The sequence below is a fragment of the Corvus cornix genome, chromosome 26 (assembly GCF_000738735.6).
Source record: "Corvus cornix cornix isolate S_Up_H32 chromosome 26, ASM73873v5, whole genome shotgun sequence".
Classification (NCBI taxonomy): Eukaryota; Metazoa; Chordata; class Aves; order Passeriformes; family Corvidae; genus Corvus; species Corvus cornix.
This window is the reverse complement of record NC_046354.1, coordinates 5,517,193-5,539,658: the sequence shown is the minus strand read 5'-3', so window position 1 is coordinate 5,539,658 and position 22,466 is coordinate 5,517,193. Positions and strand designations below refer to the sequence as shown.

At 47.9% G+C, this 22,466-nt stretch overlaps 1 protein-coding gene across 1 annotated transcript in view; it reads right to left on the bottom strand.

Annotated features, from left to right (window-relative positions):
• Nucleotides 1-22,466, bottom strand: part of KDM5B (lysine demethylase 5B) — a 55,732-nt gene that overhangs the window by 933 nt on the left and 32,333 nt on the right. Inside the window, exons 14-26 of the mRNA XM_039565231.1 lie at nucleotides 20,295-20,489; nucleotides 19,567-19,748; nucleotides 18,696-18,820; nucleotides 18,226-18,376; nucleotides 13,720-13,834; nucleotides 11,379-11,734; nucleotides 10,145-10,283; nucleotides 8,230-8,409; nucleotides 7,244-7,402; nucleotides 4,971-5,456; nucleotides 2,959-3,070; nucleotides 1,478-1,632; nucleotides 505-831 (exon numbers count right to left, since the gene is read on the bottom strand). Coding sequence (XP_039421165.1) covers nucleotides 505-831; nucleotides 1,478-1,632; nucleotides 2,959-3,070; nucleotides 4,971-5,456; nucleotides 7,244-7,402; nucleotides 8,230-8,409; nucleotides 10,145-10,283; nucleotides 11,379-11,734; nucleotides 13,720-13,834; nucleotides 18,226-18,376; nucleotides 18,696-18,820; nucleotides 19,567-19,748; nucleotides 20,295-20,489 — 2,682 coding nt within the window. The remainder of the gene's footprint in view (nucleotides 1-504; nucleotides 832-1,477; nucleotides 1,633-2,958; nucleotides 3,071-4,970; nucleotides 5,457-7,243; nucleotides 7,403-8,229; nucleotides 8,410-10,144; nucleotides 10,284-11,378; nucleotides 11,735-13,719; nucleotides 13,835-18,225; nucleotides 18,377-18,695; nucleotides 18,821-19,566; nucleotides 19,749-20,294; nucleotides 20,490-22,466) is intronic.

The following is a 22,466-nucleotide window of genomic DNA, read 5'->3' as shown; positions in this document are numbered from 1 at the left end:
TCATCCAGGGGCTCCTGGTCTATTTACATGAGAAACGTCCTGTTCCACAGCTGGCTGGTGCTGGACATTCACTGTGCTCCCTGCTCTCTGGGGCTGTGGGCAGGGCACATCCTCCCTTATCTCCCCACTGCTTTCCCACCTATCACAGACTCAGCCGCCTCTCTTCTCTATTTCCAGCATGGATGGGCCTGAGCAGAGCCCCAGGCACTGCCCCCACCCACAGAGCCCATCCACACCTGTATCCCAAGAGCAGCGATGGACACAGTGTTTGCATGGCCCCACCTGCCCCTTCCCATTGTGTGCAGATGTTCTGATGCCACACGGCTGCTCCAGGGCAGGTGGGGTCAGTCCTGCCCATCCCAGCTGCACAGACACGGGCCCTGGGTTAGCCAGGGCCTCCCACTCCCCTCAAGAACAACTTTTCTGCAGTCAAACAGTCCCAGGGCAGCTCCCTGTCCCAGATCCCAGCACTCGGAATGCCACGCTGGGTCTGCCCCTCCTGACCTCATCCCCCTCGGGCTGGAGGCAGTTCACAGCTGGGCAGATGGCATCCTCATCCTCAGAGTCCTCCTGCTCCGAGAACGACGTGTCTGAGGGCAGCAGGTGGCTGTCGCTGGAACGCTGCAGCTCCAGGAGGCGCTCCCGCTCTCTCTCCAGTTTGTTACTGCACAGATCCTTTGAGTGACTCAGTTTCAGTTTCTTCTTTTTGGGTGTTCTCATCTTTTTTACTCTTGCTCTCTTCTCACCACAGAAGCTCTCTCTCTCAAAACGCCGCTTCAGTTTTCTCTCCATGTAACTAATCCCATCCTTTTTTCCTCGGCAACACTCATTCTATGGGAAAGACATTTTGGCAAGGTTGGAAGTATGCAGCTAACACCCATTATCCTGTTATTCCATACCCTGATTTTAGGCATAGGTTTAAGTACAACTGCAGTCTTTGACAGTGCTGCTTTTTCAGTAGCCTGAGATGTGTAAGAGGAGCCAAAGGCAGGGCCAGGCCCCAGGGACAGAACTTGGAGAGAAAACCATCCTCATGTCCTGCCTCTGAGCCCACAGCTTCCACAGCAGCTCCCTAGGAAAGCCTCAACACAGGTCAAGAGTCAAGTGTTCAAGGCCAGGATGGGACTTGGAACAACCTGGGCTAGTGAAAGGTATCCCTGCCCATGGCAAGGGGTGGAACAAAATGAGCTTCCAACCCAAACCAGTCTGGATTCTGCAATTCTATGAAATCAGGACAGATGATTTAAAGTACAGAGACTGACCATAAACACATACCTAAATTTCAAAAATGTATTAGGCCACATACTGTATTCAATAATCTGTAACTAATTTCTTATCAACTTCTTGACTCCTTTGAACATGGAAAATGTATTTTAATGGAAGTGCAGGCACACACACAAACCCCTGTAAAGCCCATGGGCTGAGGCAGAGCCCTTTCCCAGGGTGCCCCAGCTCAGTGCTGCTGTTGGACACTTGCCTTCTCATTTGTGGCTGTGCTGGGTGACTTCTGCTCTGGCTGCAGGGTAGGGCTCTGCTTTGTGAACAGGGTCTGGTACAGCTCCTGGATCTCGGGCAGAGAAACCTGCAGCAGCTGGGCTTCCATCATCAGCTCGTCCAGCTCGGTGCTAATGACTAGTGTGAAAGACAAGGAGACACAGCAGGAATTTTTCAGTGCCAGCACCAACAAGAACTGCACAGATAATGAAAAATCGCTGGTAGCACAGTAAAAAATGGTGAAAGACTTTAAATCTGCAACTGTATGAGTTAGTTCTTATCTGCTCCCTCTTGACTGCTCGTTTTTAACAGCAGGGTTAAAAGGAAAGATGAAGGCTTGCACTGTGGCTCAGCACCCTGCCATGCTCCCATTCCCTGCTGGTTCGAGGATAAGGCATTGCCATCATTCCTGGCAACTTCTCCTGCTTCAGGAGCCACAGGAGTGTGACAATCCCCTCACTACCTAATGAGTGGGGGGTAAGATGAACAAACTGAGTGAGATCTGTACAGGAAGCCATGAGAGGAGAGGATGGGAGGCGGAGAGGATGAGCCTGGTGACAAGGTCCTGCTCTATTGTCACTACCCCCGGCTGCTACTGGCTCCAAAGCTCATGTGGGGCTCTGAAACAGTCCCAGCTGGGGAGGCCAAAATCTTTGTATAAAGAACAGCTTATTAATTCAGAATAACTCAAATATGAAAAATAAACCTGGTGACACAAAGAACTGCCTTGTTTGATGTGAACTGTAACATTCCATTGAAATGGCTTTTCTAACACCAGTACAGACCGAGCTGCACAGACATGAAGGTAAGTCTAGACTTGTGTCCCTGGAGCATTATGCATCAGGAGGGAAGAAATAGTAAATAACTTCTGTCACAGTCATAAAATGATGCGATTCACAGCTTGTCTGTTAGTCCAACCCACTGAGTCTGAGGTGAGGATGGTCCAGAGCCTGTGCTGAGTGACCCCGGCAGAGCAGAGCCCCACAGGGCTGGGGCAGCCCCAGTCTTTGACAGCTGGACAGTTGTGCTGCAGCAAAGCTCACATGGACTTGTGTCCTGTGGATTAAGTACCCCATGGCCTCCAGCACCACATCCCTGCTGTTCCCATCCACCTCCTACACTTCCCGTGGCCTCTCCCCTTTCCTTCCCCCTTCTGCAGCTCGGCTGGGGCACAGCCTGGGGCAGCTGTTCCTGTGGGAAGGGGCCAGCTCTCCTGATTCCTCTTTTCCCATTGTGCCACACCTTTTCACTACATATGGGAAATTTCTACCCTTAAGCAACGCACCCCTCTGCCAAAGCTGGACACTGAGCTCCAAAACTGCTGAGGAGATGGAGAAACCAACAGTCACAAGCCTGCTCAGCCATCTCCTGGTGACCAGGACACCCTCCCTCCTCCCCCAAACACAGGGAAAAAAAAGGAGGGAGCAGGGAGAAACCCCACAAAGCAAAGTGAAGATTACATACCATGAAGTGGGATGCAGTGCTGTCCTGTAGAGAATGGAGAATGCAAATAGACAGTTCTGTTATCCCAGTCATGAGGCATGGAGAATGACATTGCTCCAATTGTCTGTGACACCTAGAAAACAAAATGCAGACAGTTTCACTCAATGTGGAGTTTGAAGTGTGGAATAACTGTGATAGGATCAATACTTGTTTCTCTTACAGCTACTGGAATCTTGTATCTCACTGCTCTGGTCCAAAAACTGCAGCCCTGCCCTGCCTGGGCACAGACACGCCGACAGCAAAGCCTGCACCTCCTGACACTGCCAGAGGCATCTCACCAGGAGCCTTCCACAACACCCTCTGCCTCACTAACCCAAGTGCCTGGACCCCTTGCAGAATATGGCTCTCCTCAATTCCCACTGCTGCTCTCAAGGGAATTTTTCAAACTCACCCACATTCCTCACTTTGGCCAGTGTCAAGCAGCCCAACTCCAGTGGTTATTGGAAGAGCTTCTTGTGGGGAAGTGAGTGTTGAATTAGCCCAGATGACAGGGAAAACAGAACTGGGACAGGACAGGACAGCCATGGTGAGACACTGGCTTCACCAGAAAACCACCTCAAATGCATGGAGACAGAAGTTTCAGCTCACACCTGTGCTGAGGTACGCTGGGGCCTGGCTCAGAAGGGTCCCCGGCTCAGGCACACTGAGGGACCCAGGCAGAGGCACACGGTCAGATCCTCTTCCACCGAGCTTCCCAGGGACCCCTGATTTGGGAAATGCAGTCACAGGGACCTGGACTAGCTCAGCCAGATACACCCTGATTTGGAAGGTTTACTGACTTAAGGTCCAGACCCCTCAAAAATGGTTACACTGCTCTGGGTGGGAGAAACCTCACAGCTCCACGCTGAGCTAGTATCGTCATGCTAATAAAACTAAACTCACTGTTTCAATTTCTGGGCCAACCATCAACTTATATTTCCAAAATCTTGGCCAGTTCTTTTCAGCTACACTAGCTGATCTAGCAAAAGGATACTTTCAGACCTAAATAACCAGAAAAATTCTCTTAAATACCTAAACATATTTTCATTTCTGTATCCTGACTTTCCTGCTTGAAAAATTTGGTCACCACAAGCCATTGGCACAGCTGGGTGAATGAGAAGCAGCTGCAACACCCCATCAGGCACGTGTGGCATGGTTTATGTTTTAACATAAGTGAATGTGAAAACAGAAACACAACCTAACTGTAACCAGACTAGACTAGCAAAACTAAGGTGCTTCAAAATGTAAATAAAGTATACTCCATTTTCGGGTGTTTCATGTTCTTTATACAACACAGAGCTTTGATTTCTGGTATTCTTCTGCATTTGTTATCTCAGGAAAATTGTTTAACTCCTGTCCTTCTTTGTGCTCTTTGCTGAAAGATCTTCACTGAAAAAAGACAAACTCCCTCACTACCCCACCTGAAACAGCTGATGTGGCTAAACCCAGCAATATGAGCAGAATATTCAGCCTGGGAGGTCTAGTGGAAGTGAGGAGAAGCAGCAAAGGATGAAGACACTTTGCTGCAAACAACCTTGTCTGAGAGCCAAGCCGGTAATGCACAGGACAGTTTGTGCCTCTGTCAGTTAATTCTCAACACTTAAACCCCTATTTGAATACTTGTAGGAGCAGAATATAAAGACCAACTGAATAGTGAGCACTCCAGAAACAATAACTCAGCAGCTCTGTCATTAGTGGTGTCACAGCAGAACACAGGAGCTGGAAGAGGAGAGAGGAAAACAGACTCTTTGGGAGGAATTGTTCCTGGACTCCAGCAGAAGGGAACACGAAGCTGCTGCTGGGGCACACACACATCCTGGCTGAGGGGCACAGCAGGACCCAGCTCCTGAGAGCTCCAAAGCAGGAACAAACCCTCTGTGTTGACGGGATTTGTAGGGAGTTACAGCGGACCCAAACCCGGAGCAGTGCTAGCCCCTGTCCTCGCCGACCCTGCGCTCCCCGTGCCAGGAAGCCCAGCCTCGGCCCCGCCTCACCTTGTTTGTCTCTGGCAGCTGGCCCGCCGAGGCTTGCCACCTGCTGTACAGTAATCCTGAGCCAACTTTGTCCTGGATGCGTTTTAGATTCCCTGAATACAACATTTGTTGTGCTCTGTGCTGCCAGTTCACAGTTCTCTCGATCATGTAGCGCAGGGCATCCCCCTCGGGCAGCCGCACGCGGATGCGCTGCAGGGACGCCAGCAGCGGCAGGATCTTCTCCAGAGGCGGCTTCTCGGAGCGGTGGCAGTGCGGGCACAGCCACACGCGCAGTCCCGGCGCAGCGCCGGGCACCGGCACGCAGCCGGTGTGGAAGAAGCCCCTGCAGAGCTCACACTGGATCATGGGAGCAGCCGGCTCCTTCTGGCACAGACACACTTTGAGCTCGGCGTCCTCCTCGCTCGACAACACCTTCACCTCGTTGGCTGCTCGCAGGGCACGCAGCGCCTCCATCTCCCTCAGCCGGGCTTCTCCCAGCGTGGCCATCTGAAAGGGAGTCAAAGGATGGCATCTCCAAGGGAACACTGTTTGTTACAAACAGGGTGCCCTCTGCTCTGTCACACTTCAGACACGCCAGCCTTCAGGGCTTTAAATGTTGGAATGAAGCAGGGATGGGGATGTGAAGTGGTGGGGATGGAAGGGAAGCAATCAGGATTGGAGGAGCAGCAGTAGGGGATGTGCAGTGGTGTGACTTCAGTTCCCTTCCATTTTCTCATGAGGCCCTGAGATAAAAAGCTTATCTCTTTGTAAAATAATAGCTCCTAACCCCCTCTGTGTTCCGAGCTTTTGTGTTCTGTACTACAAAAATACAGTCTGCCTTTAAGCAGCTCAGATCCTGAAGTGCAAGTCTGGATTGCAGACACTGCTCTGGGAATATGTCTCTTAACAGTCTGACTCTGGATACTCAGAAAAGCTTCCTGGGCCATTTTCACAAATGTGAATGTACCTCTGACCCCCACCTTGTACACACTTGCCCAGTGCTCAGGGCCACACCCTGACCTATGAACTTGCTCTGGGGATTGTGAACAGCAGGCAAAGTTCACGTGTACCCTGGATGTGCTGTTTGCCCTCTCTGCAGATGCTCCTGATCCTTTTTTCAGGAATCTTTAGCATTAGCTCCTATAAAGACAGCAATACATTCCAGTTGCATAAAGGCTGTTCAAACCAGCTGCAACTAATTAATTCTACGCATTTTATAATGTACGTAAACATACCAAGAGAGTTTATAAATACATACAAAGTGGTTATTTCCCACATCATGGCTTTCAAGCATAATTCCTGGACTAAAATCAGCTCTCGAAAAATGAGACAGCTCTGTCCATCCTGGGCAGACATGGGACTGGGGCACAGCACATTCCGACGTGCGCACAGGTGCTGAGCTGGGCTGGCAGTGTCCAAGACTCACTGTGGGAAGGTTCTGGTTCCCCTTGTGTGACAGAAACAAACCCTGCCACACTGAATGACTTCCCTTTCCTGGGTGCAGCCCCTGGGTCTCCTTAGCCAGGGGTGCTGGAGTCACAGAGGGCTGGGTGTGACCCAGGGCCCAGCCCGTCCCCACAGTGCCACAGGGACACGACAGGGACACTGCTCCGGCTCTGGGGTCCAAACAAGAGAGGCCAACACCAAAGCACTGAATGTACAAGCTTCAAGTAATTGCCATAGGTTAAAACTTAGATGTCCCACAATTAATGACACTGAAGGCCCATCCAGCGAGCCCCTACTGCATCTCATTAGCCACCATAGGCCATCATTACCTGGCCAAGGTGGAGGCTCTGCACCAGGTCTGCTGGAATGAAGCCCTTCCCCACCAGCAACTGAGTCTGCTCCACCCAGAGCAGTGTTTTAGTGACTCCACAAAGCATGAGGTTTTCTTTAATTATTTAGAGTGCTTGTTTCAATTACAAATGGTGCTGGATTATTGTGTTCTTTGAAAGGATCAGACTTGGGCAAACCCTATCCCATTTTTAATAAGGTTTAGGTATGGTAAGGGAAAACAGGTCTCCATTTTTTGTTTTTCTGTGCTTTGTTCAGCTACAGGCACTGCCTGGCAAACTGTGAGGCTGCTTCATGCACAAAACAACACATGCTGTTTCCACTGAAAGCAATTTTAGGAAGTCTGAAGCGAACACAGAAAAGTGCAGTCCCAGAAGTCCTTCTGCAGAGCAGCACAGCAAGAACAGGGTGGAAGCCACACTCCTGCACAGGAGGCAAACAGAAACAAGGATTCAAGGAACTCAGAAGAAATTCCAGTTAGGAAAGATCTGACCACATACCGCGGACGCAGTGTCCTTGCTCTCGGAGAGCGCTCGCTCCAGGTCGCTCAGCGTCTCCAGCTTAGTGCTTTTCTTCTTGCCACTTGGCACTGGCTCCTTCAGCTTCTTCTGCTTCCTCTTCAGACTGAGCATTCCGATGTCACACCAGGGACACAATACCTGAGGGACAGAACAGCAGTGTCCCACCTGCAGCAGTGTTACACCTGCACTGTTCTTAATGCACCTTCCTGCCTGGATGCAGCCACAGGCAACTGATGAGAACTAGGGTTCCTGCAGTTATTCCATCAAAGATCTGAGGGATTAGGATGAGGTTATCTGGAAGGCAGGGAGAGCTGGAAGGCTGGAACTTCAATTTTGTGAAATGGCCAGACCCGAACAACCCTTGCGTTTCACCCAGACTGCTGGTACAGAGAGACAACCTCCACAGGACTGAAACTGCAAACCCTGGAAAAGAGCAGAGATTCCGGGGGCTGCCTTACATTCCTGTCTGTCCCAGCAGGAGAGGGCTCAGAGGGCCTCAGTGCAGGGCAGAGTGTACATTGCTCAAGGACTGCAGGTGTGACACGGCTACAGCCACAGCTCCAGAGGGCAGCACACACAGCCCCAGCCTCGCCCCTGGCACACCTGAACCTGAGGAGGATGGAGCAGGTAGGAACCTGCTCACCTGCAGCTTGGCCTGATGCACTGGAGTTAATCCAGTGCCGCAGATTTGTCACTATTCCCATATTCGTATGGAAAATGTTAGACACTGGCACTGCCTGCTCTCACTAGCCACTGATTAAGGGAAAAAATAGCTAAATCTTAAGCATTTAAAAAGTTTAAAATTATTATTAAAAGTATAGGTCACTAACAAAAGTTGTTATTACAATAGTTCATGTAATCCTAAAGCAGTTCTGCCAATCTACTGAATATTTACTGCTCCTTCCTGGGCGCACACTGAGTCCGTGTGCCTGCGCCGTGACCGATCCCCAATCCACGCCTCCTACCTCCAGGAGGGAATACGGGGAGTTCTCGCACAGGAATGTGTTTGCTGCACACTCCTTCCACGCCTGCACTTCGGCCACCAGGGCCTCCAGCCTGGGCAGGTAATCCAGGTGCACTGGGATGGACCGGCCTCTCGTGACGAGCTCCGCCAGCGTGTCCAGCACGGGCACACGGCCCCCGACCTGCCGGGTTGGAAATGAGGAAATGCTGGATGCACCCAAGACACAGCTTGTACAAATGAATTTAATGCTCAGACAGCTCAGTGACCTGCACTATCGGTCCAACATTTGTGCTACACTTACTCATTGATTATCCAGACAAAACTAAGAACACATTTAGGGGCTGGGAAGCAAGAATACACTTGCCAAATGACCCTTTAAAAAGAAAACAGAACAAAACAAGAGTGCCGACAATATAAGCAGCCTCCCACTCTCACACTTTGCATTCACAGCAGGAAACGGAAATAATTCTGAAATCATAAAATCATAGAGTTATTAACATTGAAAAAAGATCTCCAAGATCAATTTCAGTCATTAACCCAGCATTGTCAAAGCCACCACTAAACCATGTCCCCAAGTGTCACATCCCCATACCTTTTAAATCCCTCCAGGGATGGCGACTCTACCCTGGGCAGGCTGTGCCAGGGCCTGACCACTCCTTTCAGTGAAGGAATTTTCCCCAATAGCCAACCTGAACCTCCCCAGGCGCAACTTGAGGCAGTTTCCTCTCATCCTGTCCTTTGTTGCCTGGGAGAAACCTCTGATTCCCCCAGCTCCAGCCTCCTTTGAGGTACTGCAGGGAGCTACAGCACCAGAAGACAAGTGCCAGACCAAGAGTGAGAACCACCTCCAGTATCCCGTGTGCCCCTCGGGAGCAAGCTCTGGCCATTCCCTTGGCACCCCACACCTCGGGCAATGCAGGTACCACACGCCCAGAAGTAAAGTAGCACAAGAAGTAATTCCAGAGGTAATTTCTAGAACAGGCAGTGATGTAGGACTGGGGAACTATTCACCAAAACAACCCCAGCATCTCTAGCAACTTCCAAGTCCAATTAATTTCTGGGCATAGGGCAGCAATATGGGATACACCAAGAACTTCCTGCGAGCCACAGTGACCACAGGCATTTAACAAAACTTTCACAGAACTGAAGCAAGAATTCTTGGCACAGACAGAACTAGTTTCCCATATTCAAGAGGCAGAATTTTAGAGTCCAGACCAAGAAGTTAGCAAACGCCAAGAAAAAAAATCGCTCAAGTGCTTTCAAGACAGCCCTCAAGTGGAAGTCAGTATTACATGAATTTTATTCCTTCAAAATATTTAAGTATGGGAAAATTAGTTTTTTTAATAAAAGCTCAAAGTAACTTTTTATTAAAAGCCCGATTTAGGCCAGAGGGGCCTGAAAATACCCCTAAGTTAGATCAGAAAAAAAATGAGGACAAATGAAAATATTTGGCAACTTATACCAAAATGTGAAATCAGGGCTATCCCCAGTGCCACCCTGGTTTGATCTGGACAGTCCCACTGACCCCTGGCTTGAGCATTTGCAAGGCTGAGCCAGGAACTACATCTGTATCACCACTCTGTACCTCAGTGTAGTACACAAAAATGTGATTAACAGGGAGCTGTTACTGAGCAACTGAGTAAAAGTGACCTGAAGGTGAAGTTCCATAATGCAGTAACTTTCTAACTTTAGATTTTTGCTAATAGCTCTTTTATAGATTTTATTGCAGGCAGTTAGCTGCAAAGGTGAAGGAATACAGATCAGAAAGAGAAGCAGGAATCAGGGCAGTGAGCGTAACCAATGTCCCACAGCGGGTGCTCGGAATCAGTGTGACACCGGAGCATGGATGGGGTGTGGGGTGACTCTGGTGACATGAGCAGGGTCACTGTCCCTCCCCAGCAGCCAGGCTCACGTACCTGCAGAGCCTCCACCTCCTGCAGCCAGTCCTTGGCCTTCTGCACTGCGTCCTTCAGCGCTGCTCCATTCGGGAGGTAGGCTGGGATCTCCTCCAGTTCCTTCACTGCTGCTGCCAGGCTGCTCAGGGACTGCCGGGGCCTGGGGGAACACAACAGCCCAGAAGTGAGATGCTGCTTACTGAGGGGCTCTTCCACTCAGCTGGGTTATTAAAATCAGAGGGCCACACCAAATAATGATGTTACATTCAGTACTGGCTGCACCCAGCAGAGCTGGGGCGTCAGGAGCAGGGCAGGTTTAGAAATATCTGTTTGCTTACTCTGGACTCCTGCTAGAAATGTTCTCACATTTGGACTTAAGGAAGGTTTACCTTTTATTAACTTTTGAATGACAAACACCCACCAAACCCCAGACAAGCACCAGCTGAGAGAGTCTGCATTAGGTTAAAAACCTGAAATTGGGTTTTCTGTATTTCCCAGTTTGATTCTGAGGTTTTAGAGCGTTACGAACACAACAGAGCTCCCTATCGAATGTTAAACCCAAGCTTAGTCAGCAAAGTGCTATATGAAGTTATCTTAAAACACTGTGGTTAGTAGGGGGTAAGAAATGCTCCAATACTCCAACTATGACAAAATTTAAAAAAAAAAAAAGAATCTTGAGGGAAGAAACCTGGAACATAAGTTTGTGCCACCTTCCTAAATTTTAAGTACACTGGGCTCTTCCCTGTTTTACTTTATAAATCAGAAGGTAAAAACCACAAGAAAATTTTTCTTAGTAAGGATGTATTTGGCTTGTTTCCTTCCTCCCTGCACCAACTAATCTGGAAAAATCTCCTCCTTGTTAGTTAGAAATAGTCCTACATGGATCCCTATGGACTATGAAATTTTACCCACTGGTGGTACCTATCTGAGCTTTATCTGGACACGTGTCCTCCAGCCCGACAGCGGGGAGGGGAAGGTGCAAAAGAAGGAAGAGGCATCTTAAACCCCTTCTCTGTGGCAAAAGGAGAATTTGCACAAGATGGTCGAGCAACACACTCACTGCAAGGCAACCGTGACACCTGAAACCACTCCATCCCTCATGCCCCTCCTCCAGCCCTGTCCCTTCTGGCTGCCACAAGCTTTGCCTTCATGCTGGGAACTGGATGAACAAAGGGGAGCCCCTCCAGGAGTCAGGGCATTTCCATCTGAAACAACTCATGGAACTACAAAATACAACACTAAGATTTAGCTCTACCTGGCCTTTATCAGGTTCCTGGCTTTGTCATCCCAGTGCTCGGACACGGTGAGGAGCTCCTGCAGCTTGGCCATCGCCTTCTCAACGGCCGGGTAGGGCGCGAGCCCCACCCCGGAGTCTATGAGGCGCCTCATGTCATCCAGAGTGAGGGAGCTCTGCTCTGAGCAGGCCAGCTGCACGTCCTCCAGCCAGCGGGCCTGCTCCAGCCGTGTCCGCAGCTCCGCCAGCTGGGGCAGGTCCACGTCGAAGTCGAAGCTGACGTCCAGCAGCTCCTGCAGCTCTGCAGCACTGGGCATCTCTTCGGAAAGGAGCTTTTGGCTTTGCTGTTGGAAAGCTTCCACACGGTCAAGGAGATCCTGAAATACACAAATGCAACAATACATCAGATGAAAGTCCTCTGCTAAGTCACTTAACCATGGAAGCGCAGGGTTAACGACGGGAGCACAGGGTCCTGGCAAACCCCGCACTGCAACACACACAGTGCACATGGCAAATTATCCCGAGGGCAGGAACACTGCAGTAGTGTCTTCAACACACAGTACTGGGCCAGCACCTTGTCATATGTAACATGGCCACAAGCTTGAGTATCCCAGAACAAGGCAATTCCAGTCCCAGAGGCGTCAGACAGAGGGCTCGAGGAACAGAAAGGATGTAAAGGGAAATTGAGTGTTCCCATGGGTGCTGCTGTCTGGCTTTGTTTTGGAATGGTTCAGGCAGCTGAGGAACAGCAAGGTGAGCATTATGAAGGCTTTGAAAAACACTGAGAAGGGCACAGAGGTTCAGGGGGTCATTCTTGCTGTACTGCTACGGCTTTTGAGCTGCACCCTATGGTCTCAGTGAGCCACAGGCATTTTACTCTCTCATGCAGGGCAACACCTTCTCTCTCTCCAGGCACTCAGCAGCTCATTACCCCAAAAGGTATCTCTGGGGCTGTTTGCACTTTCCCCAGGACAAAGCACAGTCCAGAGCAATCCCACAGTGAAGGCTGGGATTATTCTGTATGAAGCAACCCGCCAGGACTCCCAGTGCTGCCTGAAATGCTGTTCCTGCAGGAAGTTCTTCCCTCACAGCTGACACCTTGGCATTTTGCCAGTGAGGCTGTTTCCCATGGTGGGCAACCTCCCCCAGGATGGAATAAAACATTTTTTAGAGACAGACTGAATTGTGAACCCATCTCCAGTAATGTTGGTCATTTATATTAACGGCCTAATTTGCACAACTACATATAATTGAGGCTTGTTGAGGATGATACAAAGGAACACCCCGACCATATGTGTTTGTTATTTTCCTGTTCAGGAATGCCAGATGGAGAGGAACTGTTTGCATGTCTGGCATTTCCAAATTTCTGCTTTTCAACCACCAAGAAAACTTCACAGCTTCAGTGCTATAAACAAATAACTGTAAATAGGACTGTATCAAATCTGATCCACACACTGCAGGGCTGATAAAGCTTCCAAAGCAGCAGTCAAAGCTGAGTTGAACTGGTTTATTCCCACTCATTTACATGGCACTGTCTGGTGTCTCAGTGCTGGGTGGATACTTGAGGCACAGTTCAAGAGCTGGACACAGCCACCTCCTGGTTTCAAGTGTCACAAATATGCAAAGCCCTTCTCCTTTAAGACAGGAATTGCAGATGCACAGATTTTTTTTTTTTAATTGCCCCTCAGTGTGATATGGAACATTTTGGCAAATTCTGAAACAAGATTTTGAATTGCTTTCAGTTTGCCTGAGGGCTGATCATCTGGGGAGCACAGAACTAGCACAGCTGGTGGTTGTGGGATCCACAATGACCTGACTCCTGCCAGAAGCAGGTACTCTGATAGAGAGAGGATTTGGGCAGCCTGGGCTGGGTTTGGCTGGAGTTATCTGGGGGGTTTCCTGGAATGTGGCTTGAGAGCACAAAGAGGGATCTAATTACAAGACTGAGAAAACTGATTCTGGGTTAACGAAGGAAAGTGGTAAGAACGATAGAGCTGTCCCCTCAGAGCAGCGGGGAGTTTGAAGGCTCTCAGATTAACCTGGCTTTACTCGTAAGAGCAGACCAGTTAACTGACCCCAAACTCTTAACTTGTAGTTACCAAGGTCATCCTGCTCCTCCTCCTGCAATCCTTCATACAACATGAATGGTTTGATTTGCCTGTGCAGTATAAAACTCTGCTGACCACGAACAGCAGCTGCTCAGAGCTCCTTTCTTCAGCATCCCATGTGCACAAGTCAGCCCAGCCTGCCAGTGCCCAGGTATTAATTCTTGGAGCAAACAGTGACATGGCAGATGAATGCAGTGCAAACCCATCACTCTGTAAATGGTCCTGGCTCCCTTCCCGAGGCTTTCCCAGGTTACCTTGAGCAGTGGTGTCTGGCTGAGGACACAGGGCAGGGCATAGAGCTGCCTCACGAACAGCCGCAGCTCGTTCACCGTCAGCTGGTTCTGACACTTCCCTCCCCCGGAGCGGTACCTGCAATGACACCGTTCAGCTTTCTTGGTTAGCACTGAAAAACATAAAAACCAGAACTCTCAACATCGAGGCCAGGCTGGACAGGGATTGGAGCAACCTGCTCTAGTGGAAGGTGTCCCTGCGGGGAGTGGAACAAGATGAGGTTTAAGGTCCCTTCCCACCCAACCCATTCTGTGATTTTTTGATTCCCTGACATCTGCTTAGGATTTCGTGTCAGCCAGGCCTTCTTCAGGGATAAGAGAATATTCACAAGCACCCAAGCAGCCCAGGGCTCACACACATGGGAAACCTCAGTCTGCCACTGCAGAACGAGCTATTGTTGAAACACTCATATTAAACAGGATTCTGGAACAACTACTCAGCCTTGGAAGGGCACTGGTTATTATGGAAAAAAATTAAGCTTTTTTTCCAGAACACAAAGCAACTGTGGATAAACTATTCAGTTATGTTGCAGTAGCTATTGTAGTCAGCTCTGCCCATGCCCACACCAAAAGAGAACAAATCCCAGTTCTGAATGGGTTTTATATTGACAGGTTGTGTAGGCACTTCTGAAAAATCCTCTCTACACTGAAATCAGCGTTTTTATTTTTATCTAAAAGCTTTGTATCAAATGAGTGGCTTATAAGTGTTAACAAATTGCCCAATATTAAAAGCTTTCTAAACTCAAGCCAGTATTAATGAGGTCTGAGAACCCTGAACAGAAAAGGAAAGATCCCTTACAATGCTGGCTCCAACTGAATCCACAGCACGTTATTTATACAAAAGAGGAGAACAGCCCAGCAGGATATGCCAGCATGACTGGAATGTGAACACTATAAAATAAATTTTAATTTACCATTCCGTGTTAAAAATAGGTATTTTTAACGGATACACAGGATCTCACTGGGAGTTCCAAACCCCAGTCAGCTGAACAATAAAATGAATTCAAAGCCTCAGGTACAACACAGGTTTCTTTACAGTCTGCTTTGTTCTACTGGTTTTTGAGGAAGCCCTACAGTCTCTTCCAAGAAAAGGCACAAGTTTTGAAATACATAAATATTTATGTACATATACACACACATATCTAAATGGCAAAGCTGACACAAGATGTTTTGAAAACCAGAAATTACATGAGCCTAAGAAAAACCATTGACAGAAGCCCAACCCATGTCCATCCAGGGTTATTAATCACAAAGGTCTCCAAGCACAAATTCTCAGAGACTCTAAGGAACAGAGAAGGAAGGGAAAAAGACAGGAAAAACATGGCAACAGGGCAGGAACACTGCTGCCTTCCACTGCCAGGAGAACGCGGGCCACACTGGACTCTGGCCCCATTCAGATGTTCACAGAACATCTCCCAGCCAGCATCTGTGAGGGTTTAATCCCTCAGCACCCAGAGGAAATAGGGATGTACAGCCTGTTTGCACCTCTTCAGGTACTGCAGAGAAGCTGGTGAGCAGGAGTCACAGGATTTACTATGATTTATTACCATCTCCCCTGGTCTTCTCCCCACCAACTGCTGTGTTTGCTGTACTGGAGGAGATCCTCCGGTGTCACTGACTGCTGTGACTGACAGGGACGGCCTTCCCACAGTAGAGAAGTCCCCTGCATGCCTCTTCCAAACTCAGAATCAGACCGAAATGGTCAGTCCATAATGGAAAGTTTGCCAAAAGCACAAACCAAATTTTAGGCAGAATCCACAATCCTTCCTAACCAACACCTGGCACACGGCGTGATGGAGGCTGTCCATCAGCCTGCAGATGGGAGCTTCAGGCACATGAATCTGCATGTGATGTAACATGTATGAAGATTTTAAGCAGATAATTCTCTTCTTTATTTCTTTCTCCAGAAGTTATGAGCATCCCCCACTTCAATCTTGTAAGGAAAAAAAAATCAATTAACATGGGTTTTAAAACTTAAAAATTATGAAGACATGAAACTGGACTTTCTCCAGAAACATGCCAAAAAAGATCCAAGGAGAAATGGTGCAAGAAGGACTAAAACCTCTTCTAGAGCAAATAAGAATCTCAATGCAAGCAGTGCCTTGACACTGTGTACAGCAGCAGCACTGGGTGAATTACTTGTCCCAGTCTGGGATGCTGCAGGAGCTGGCAGGCCCAGCTGTGAGGGAGGCTGGGAGCCTCTCATGCTCACAAAAGAACACACCTAGTCAAGGAGATGAAGATAAAAATTGCTCCCAGCTCTCCCCAGGTCAAACAAAGTCAGGGACACATTCAGTGCAGGAAGGACTCATCTGGCACAGAGAAGCTGGGAATGGACTGGCTGCTGCTCCTAGTTCAGCACTGGGAGACCTGAAAAGCACCAGTGATAGGAGAACACAGACTGGGGATGCCAGAAGAAGAGATGGCTCAACACCAAATGAAGGAGGAGATCAGAAGTGGACAAGTCCTTCGATGATGGTGCCTCAAGTCTCTGGGCTGGAAATCCCCTATCTGGCAGAAGTCATGCCTGTGAATTTCTCATTCCTTGTTGCAATATTTTTATGTTGCTGTGACAGAGGCTTCATCCTCCTGTGTGTGCAAGACAGCAAAGGTGAATTTTTATCAAGTTCCTACTACAAAGACTTACACAGGGATCACCACAAAGGAAGACAAGAATCACGTCTAAGTGTGACAGCAGAACGTTCCACCCCCAAAGTCCTTCCAAGCCAGCCTTCAAAGTACTGCAAGAACGCAGGAGTGATGAGCTACACGAGTCCTGGTGAGGCAGCTGACATGCAGGAACCACACGTGTGCAGTTCTACTGATGCCATGAAGATTTTTTGCCTTTTCTTTTATACCCCTGTTATACCTTTTTTACAACTTCTGTACTCTCAGTGCTTTTTCCCTACATTCTTGGACTTGTTTGTCAAGCTGAGAGACTCAACATTTTAGAAGCTTCGTAGCTGAGGATCAGTGTGCCCCAGACCCCAAGGTCCTCTCCAGAACACATTCTGTAAACCAAGATAGAACCATCCAGGGGAAGGCTCCTTGGGGAGCGAGGCTCACTCGAGCCTCTCACTGGGGAATCTTTGATAGATCTGCTAATTAGTAACACCTAGAATGTTATACCAGATCTTTTTGGGTGGGCATTTTGGCGGGGTGCATTTCGGTGCATATGACCTGGACGTGCTCACCTAAGGATCCTTAAAATAAATACCAAGGTAAAATGTCCTTTCCCCCTTCTAACCGTGTTTGACTCTTGATTTTAAGACCAGGAAAAGGCATCACTACCAGCACAAAAGGCAACTGCTCCAATAAACACCATGTTGTTCAAAGAAGCAGAAATGAGTGAAAATTCTCCAGATGGGACAAATGACAATTTTTTATGAAGTAATTCACACGTAAGATTGTTGGACATGAGCAATACTGTCCTCCACATACATAAACCCAACATTTTCTTAGAAACCACCATCCCGCAAGGCTCAGTGTACCCATGGTGAGTCTGGGTGCCCTGATCAATGGCTTTCAGCTGAAGGAGGGCAGGGTTAGATGGGACAGTGGGAAGGAATTCTTCCCTGTGAGGGTGGTGAGGCCTTGGCACAGGCTGCCCAGAGCAGTTATGGCTGTCCCATCCCTGGAAGTGTCCAAGGCCAGGTTGGAGGGGGCTTGGAGCAATTTGGGACAGTGGAAGGTGTCCCTGGCCATGGCAGGGGGTGGAATGGGATGAGTCCCTTCCAACCCAAACCAGTCTGGGATCTATGGGTGAAGAATGACACAACAGAAGATGACAATTCATGAATCCCGAGAGAAAGGCTCTTACATCTATACAGGCATAACTAGATTTGTGCAATGAGGAGAACCAGCCTTGGCCTTCTGTTCTGGCTCTTTTCAACTCATTTCAGACACAGAGTGCCAGCAAGACCAGGCAGGCAGTTCACAAAGAACATGTTACCCAAACTCTGCCCTATCCTCAAATCCCCTGAGCAAATAACCCATCTAAAAGATTCAATGTAAAGAGCAAGTATTTTTTCAGAGCTCTCATACAACATTCCCACCAGCAGCAGCTCAGGGAGTTAAGGCACTTTGTTTTTCCACAACACAGAGGGTAATGAACACAATATCACCTGTACTGTGGGCAGATTTACAGTGCCCATAGCACAAAGACAAGGGGACTGTATCTTGCAGAGTGTTACTTTGTCTGGACATACCACACCATTTTTGCCTTTTCAGGGAACACTGGAATGAATTTACAGATTAACTGTCAAACACAGAGGAAGAAGAGATTTGAAAACCAAGGATGTTCAACTTATTATATGTAGTAAAACCGAATCTCCCTGTCAAAGATGGCTCTGCTGAGGAGACAAAGATTCTTTTAATTTTTAAGTCTTGCAGAGCACTAGCATCCATCAGTGGCTACTGACATCCATCTCTGATGCCCCAATTTTGCTGCAGACATGGAGTGGTACTTACCTGGTCTGTCTCTTGCCATTCAACAGCTGCTGGGCCACTGAGGCACACTTGTCTGCGTCCTGCGTCACCAGCCGGAGGTGTCGCAGCAGGTCGTTGTCTGGGAACTTTTTCATTTCTGATTCTTCTATCAAAGCCTTAAAACTGATGAGACCTGTTGGAAAAGACATTAAGAAGTCTCCCTTTGTGATGCATTTTCCATGGTAAGGCTTAGAAACACAACCTGTTAAATGTATTTCTGTTTCTACTTCAGCTATATTTTGTGTCAAAGTGATTTACAGTCTTGTCACAGAGACAGCTTAGCATCATTTCTGGGACTGTAACAGCTCAAATATTTACTTTAAAACATGAAGTGATAAATGATTTATTTTGATTGTAACAGAAGAAAAAAGTTGCTACGGTTCAGAAACTAAAAACTGAAAAGAAAAGTCCCTTTTGAATTATGTGCTACAGGCAGCAGGTAAGATACTCACTTTTTTTGTTGTTGATCTTTGCCTCCAGGGCCTCGTTGACGTTGGAAGCCCACTCGTTGTAGGACTCCGCGCGCATCTTCAGCGCGTTCATCATCGGGTACAGCTCCTCCAGGGTGTAGCGGTACCTACGGGCAGCACACACCTCAAACCTCCAGCAACACTGCGGGGCAGCAGGAGGGTGGAAGGAGGGGCACCAAGATGAGGACCCAGGTTGGATGGGGCTTGGAGCAACCTGGACTACTGGAACAGCCTGTCTCTGCCCATGGCATGGATGGAATGAGATGAGCTTTAAGGCCCCTTCCAGCCCCAAATCATTTTGTACTTCTAAGATGTGTTGGTCCATACAACAGAGAAATAAGCTGCTGTGCACTCAGGGTTAAACAATTAAGACCTTACAACCACACCATGCTCCTTTTGAGACAGTTTCATTGCTGCAATTGCTTGAAAAGGCAATTTCTGCAGGACAATTACGGAATTGTGAAACTGTCTTAGAGCAAGCTACATTCATACAGGACAAAAACGTACTAAACAGCACGGGAAAGTTAACAACGGGAAGGAAAAGCTCCAAAGAGCAAAACAATACTCCTTGGCAAGGACTGGATCTAAGGGACAATGACCTGGTTGCTATAAATAAAAATGCAAACTAACTTAGCCAGCAATTTTTGCCATTCTAGAGCAAGAAGAGCTGAATGCTGAAGAGGCTTTGTGTGTGAGCACAAAACAGTCCCATTGTTGTGGGGGCACTGGATTTGCAAAGGGCTGAAACAGAAACAGAGACCAGCCCCACTGGCAGCAGAGATTACCAAACCACAGTATCTGCACAGACAATACTATCTCCAGATCATGGTGTTAGTTACTACCTCAAGCTTACCCCAGTTTGTATTTGTAGGTGGGACAGGAGCAGAGGTCCTCGACATGGTACAAGCACACCAACAACCCAGGTTTGCAGGGACAATAAACTGCTGACATGAAGCAGGTGGTTTTACACTTCAGGCACTGTCGCTCATCATCAGGGAACAGCTCAAACGTCACCCTCTCTGAGTCAGTCACTCCCTGCAAGAGTGTTACACCAAAGCCTAATGAAGAAGTGACTGTTACAAAGAGGTGGTTATTCCAAGCTAGAACATCAGAAGGTAAATTTATCGAAAGAACAATGAAGTTTAGATATAAGATATTAACGCCAGGTAGACAGAAATCTTGGTTAATGAAAAATCAGCTTTTCTGGCAATATTACTGAAAGTACAAATATTACCTTAAAAGTGACATTCTGAACAACATTAAAGGGCAGGTACTAAAATAAGGTGCATGATCAATGATTCTTTACCCAGGTAGTCCTCTGAAATCCACAACTTAGGAAGGGACTATGTACCTCTAAGCCTCTGACACCCTGGTACAAAAACCAGCATGTTCTCATATCACTGTTTCAACTGTTACTTCATTCATTGTAATGAATTCCATCTCTCAAAATGTTCAAGGCCAGGTTGGATAGGGCTGGGAACAACCTGGTCTAGTGGAAAGTGTCCCTGCCCATGGCAGGGGATGAAACAAGATGACCTTTAAAGTCCCTTCCCACCCAAACCATTATTTCTTATAACTCACCAGTTTATCAACCTTCTCACGTAACCTCTTCTCCTCTTCAATCATAATAGCCATGTCTTTCTGGACTGTAGATGCCACCACAACGTCCAGGACATCTGCTTTGGAAGCCATTTTACAGATCATCTCGTCGTGGGAGAAGACGCAGTAGCGGTTGAGCAGCCGGTAATGCTCCACGCACTGCCGGCCCAGGGGCAGCTGCGGGGCAGACACGGCATCAGGGGGTGCACTTGGGCAACGACAACAAGGTACTAACTCTGCGTGCTACTAACCAAAAACTGCCCCAAGGAAAGGCTAAGACAAATCCTTCTAGCGACAATATTCATACTTTGGAGTGTAAAACTAGAGAAATCAAGATCCCGAGTTGTGCACAACAGGGATGCTCATGGCTCTTTCCCAGTGGACTCTGTGGGTGTGAGCTGGGTAGCTGGGGGAGGTGCCCTCTCTTGTAGAGGTTGTAATTAAGGGCTACTAAATCACTAAACCACAGTGGGCTCAGAAGATCCAAGATAAAAATGCAGTGAGGCCAAGAAAGCATCGGGACAAGTACGTAAACCCGGCCTGTTTCCACCACTCGGGGGATGCCCCATCCCAGGCAGGTGCAGAGCACCCTGGGCCTTCTCCCTGACATGAACTGTGCTGCAGCACGAGAAACTGCTGGCTCAGGGACCACTGACATCCCTAAATGGCTGCAGGCAGAGCAGCCTGAGCCGGGCAGGTCACTCAGCTCTATTTTAAGGCCAGGCAGACAGTGATGCTCAGGGTACAATGAGGTTGTGTTGGGTCCAGTGTGAAACTCATGGAAGGGGGAAAACCAAACTAAACCAACTGACACGTGAGCACAGTCAAGTGCAGAAAACTTTCTTGCAAGATTAGTCATCTCCCAAGTAATGTTTTTTACATCTAGCAACCTTTTTAGTTGGGCTTTGTGGATACAAAAATGCTGCTAGAAAGGATTTTCTTGCTATTTTCTAAGTCCGTGAGAGACTTTTCTCTCTCACAGAAGACGTAGCAGAGTTATGTAAACAGCCAAACACCTGCAACCTTGAGAAGTCTTGTTTATGGTACAGTAGAAAAATATTTTGACAATGGATGTTTTAGGATTTTAGCCAATCACCCCAAGGGGTGGCTGATCCTTTGTCCAATTAGACTATGAAAAAAAAGTCTATAAAATAGAGTTTGTAAAATAATTAAATAAATCAATTTTGCTGCACAATTCCTGCCTGCTGGATCTTCTCTCCTCCTCCTCCCTATGGCTGTGGGACACGGTGATGTACCCTAGGGGCCCAGGCCTGCGGTAATAGGGCTACACTTACAAATAGCCAAGACCTTTTGGGGAAAAAAAAAATCACAAGAGAAGTAATTTGAAATATCAGAAGCTTCAAAGAGTCTTTGTGAGATCAGATAGCACTGTGTGTCTGAGTCATTTGCTGTGAAGGTAAAATTACTTGTAACTTAGGACCAACTGTCCTCCATTCATGTTTATTTTAAAGAAGACAGAGAACTTATTCAATAACTCTAACCTAATAGCTGTAATGTGTGTCCATCTCTGCTGGGTCAGTGAGCTGAGTGAAGCTTACTGGGAATGATGTACTGCTCTGTAAACCTTCCACTTGAACTTGAGAACTTTCTGCTCTCTTCTCATTAAGGTGTTCTTCCCTAAAAACCGAGAGTACCTCTGCTATCCAAGAGGATGCTCTCACGTGAGATGCAATTCCTATGTTTTTCCCCCACAAGAGGACTATCAATGTCTTTAACTGCTATTAGCGTGTGTTGCATGTATCATTTGACTTTACCACAGAGGCTAAAGCAGAAAAGATATCCAAGTTGGATTTGGTTTGCAGCTGCATGAAGTACCTCTTAGAGAATTCCCAGGGCAATAAATTAGGAAATTCCATTCCAGCTTTTGATTTGAAATGGAACTCAGGGACACAAAAATGAGCAGACCCCAGTAGCACTGGTGCATCTCATACTCCAGGCATGCACGGGACTGTGCTGCAAAAGCTACATCAGCCCTAATGTATAATTCCAAACCAAATCCTCTGAACCAGAGGAAGCCCCCAGTTCAGTGCATGACAAACCCTTTCAGCAAACACCATGCTGCCAGTAACAGGCTCCTTCTGATCTGTGGCCTAGACTTGTGCATCAGCGATAAATCAGAGCTGTACACCAGCT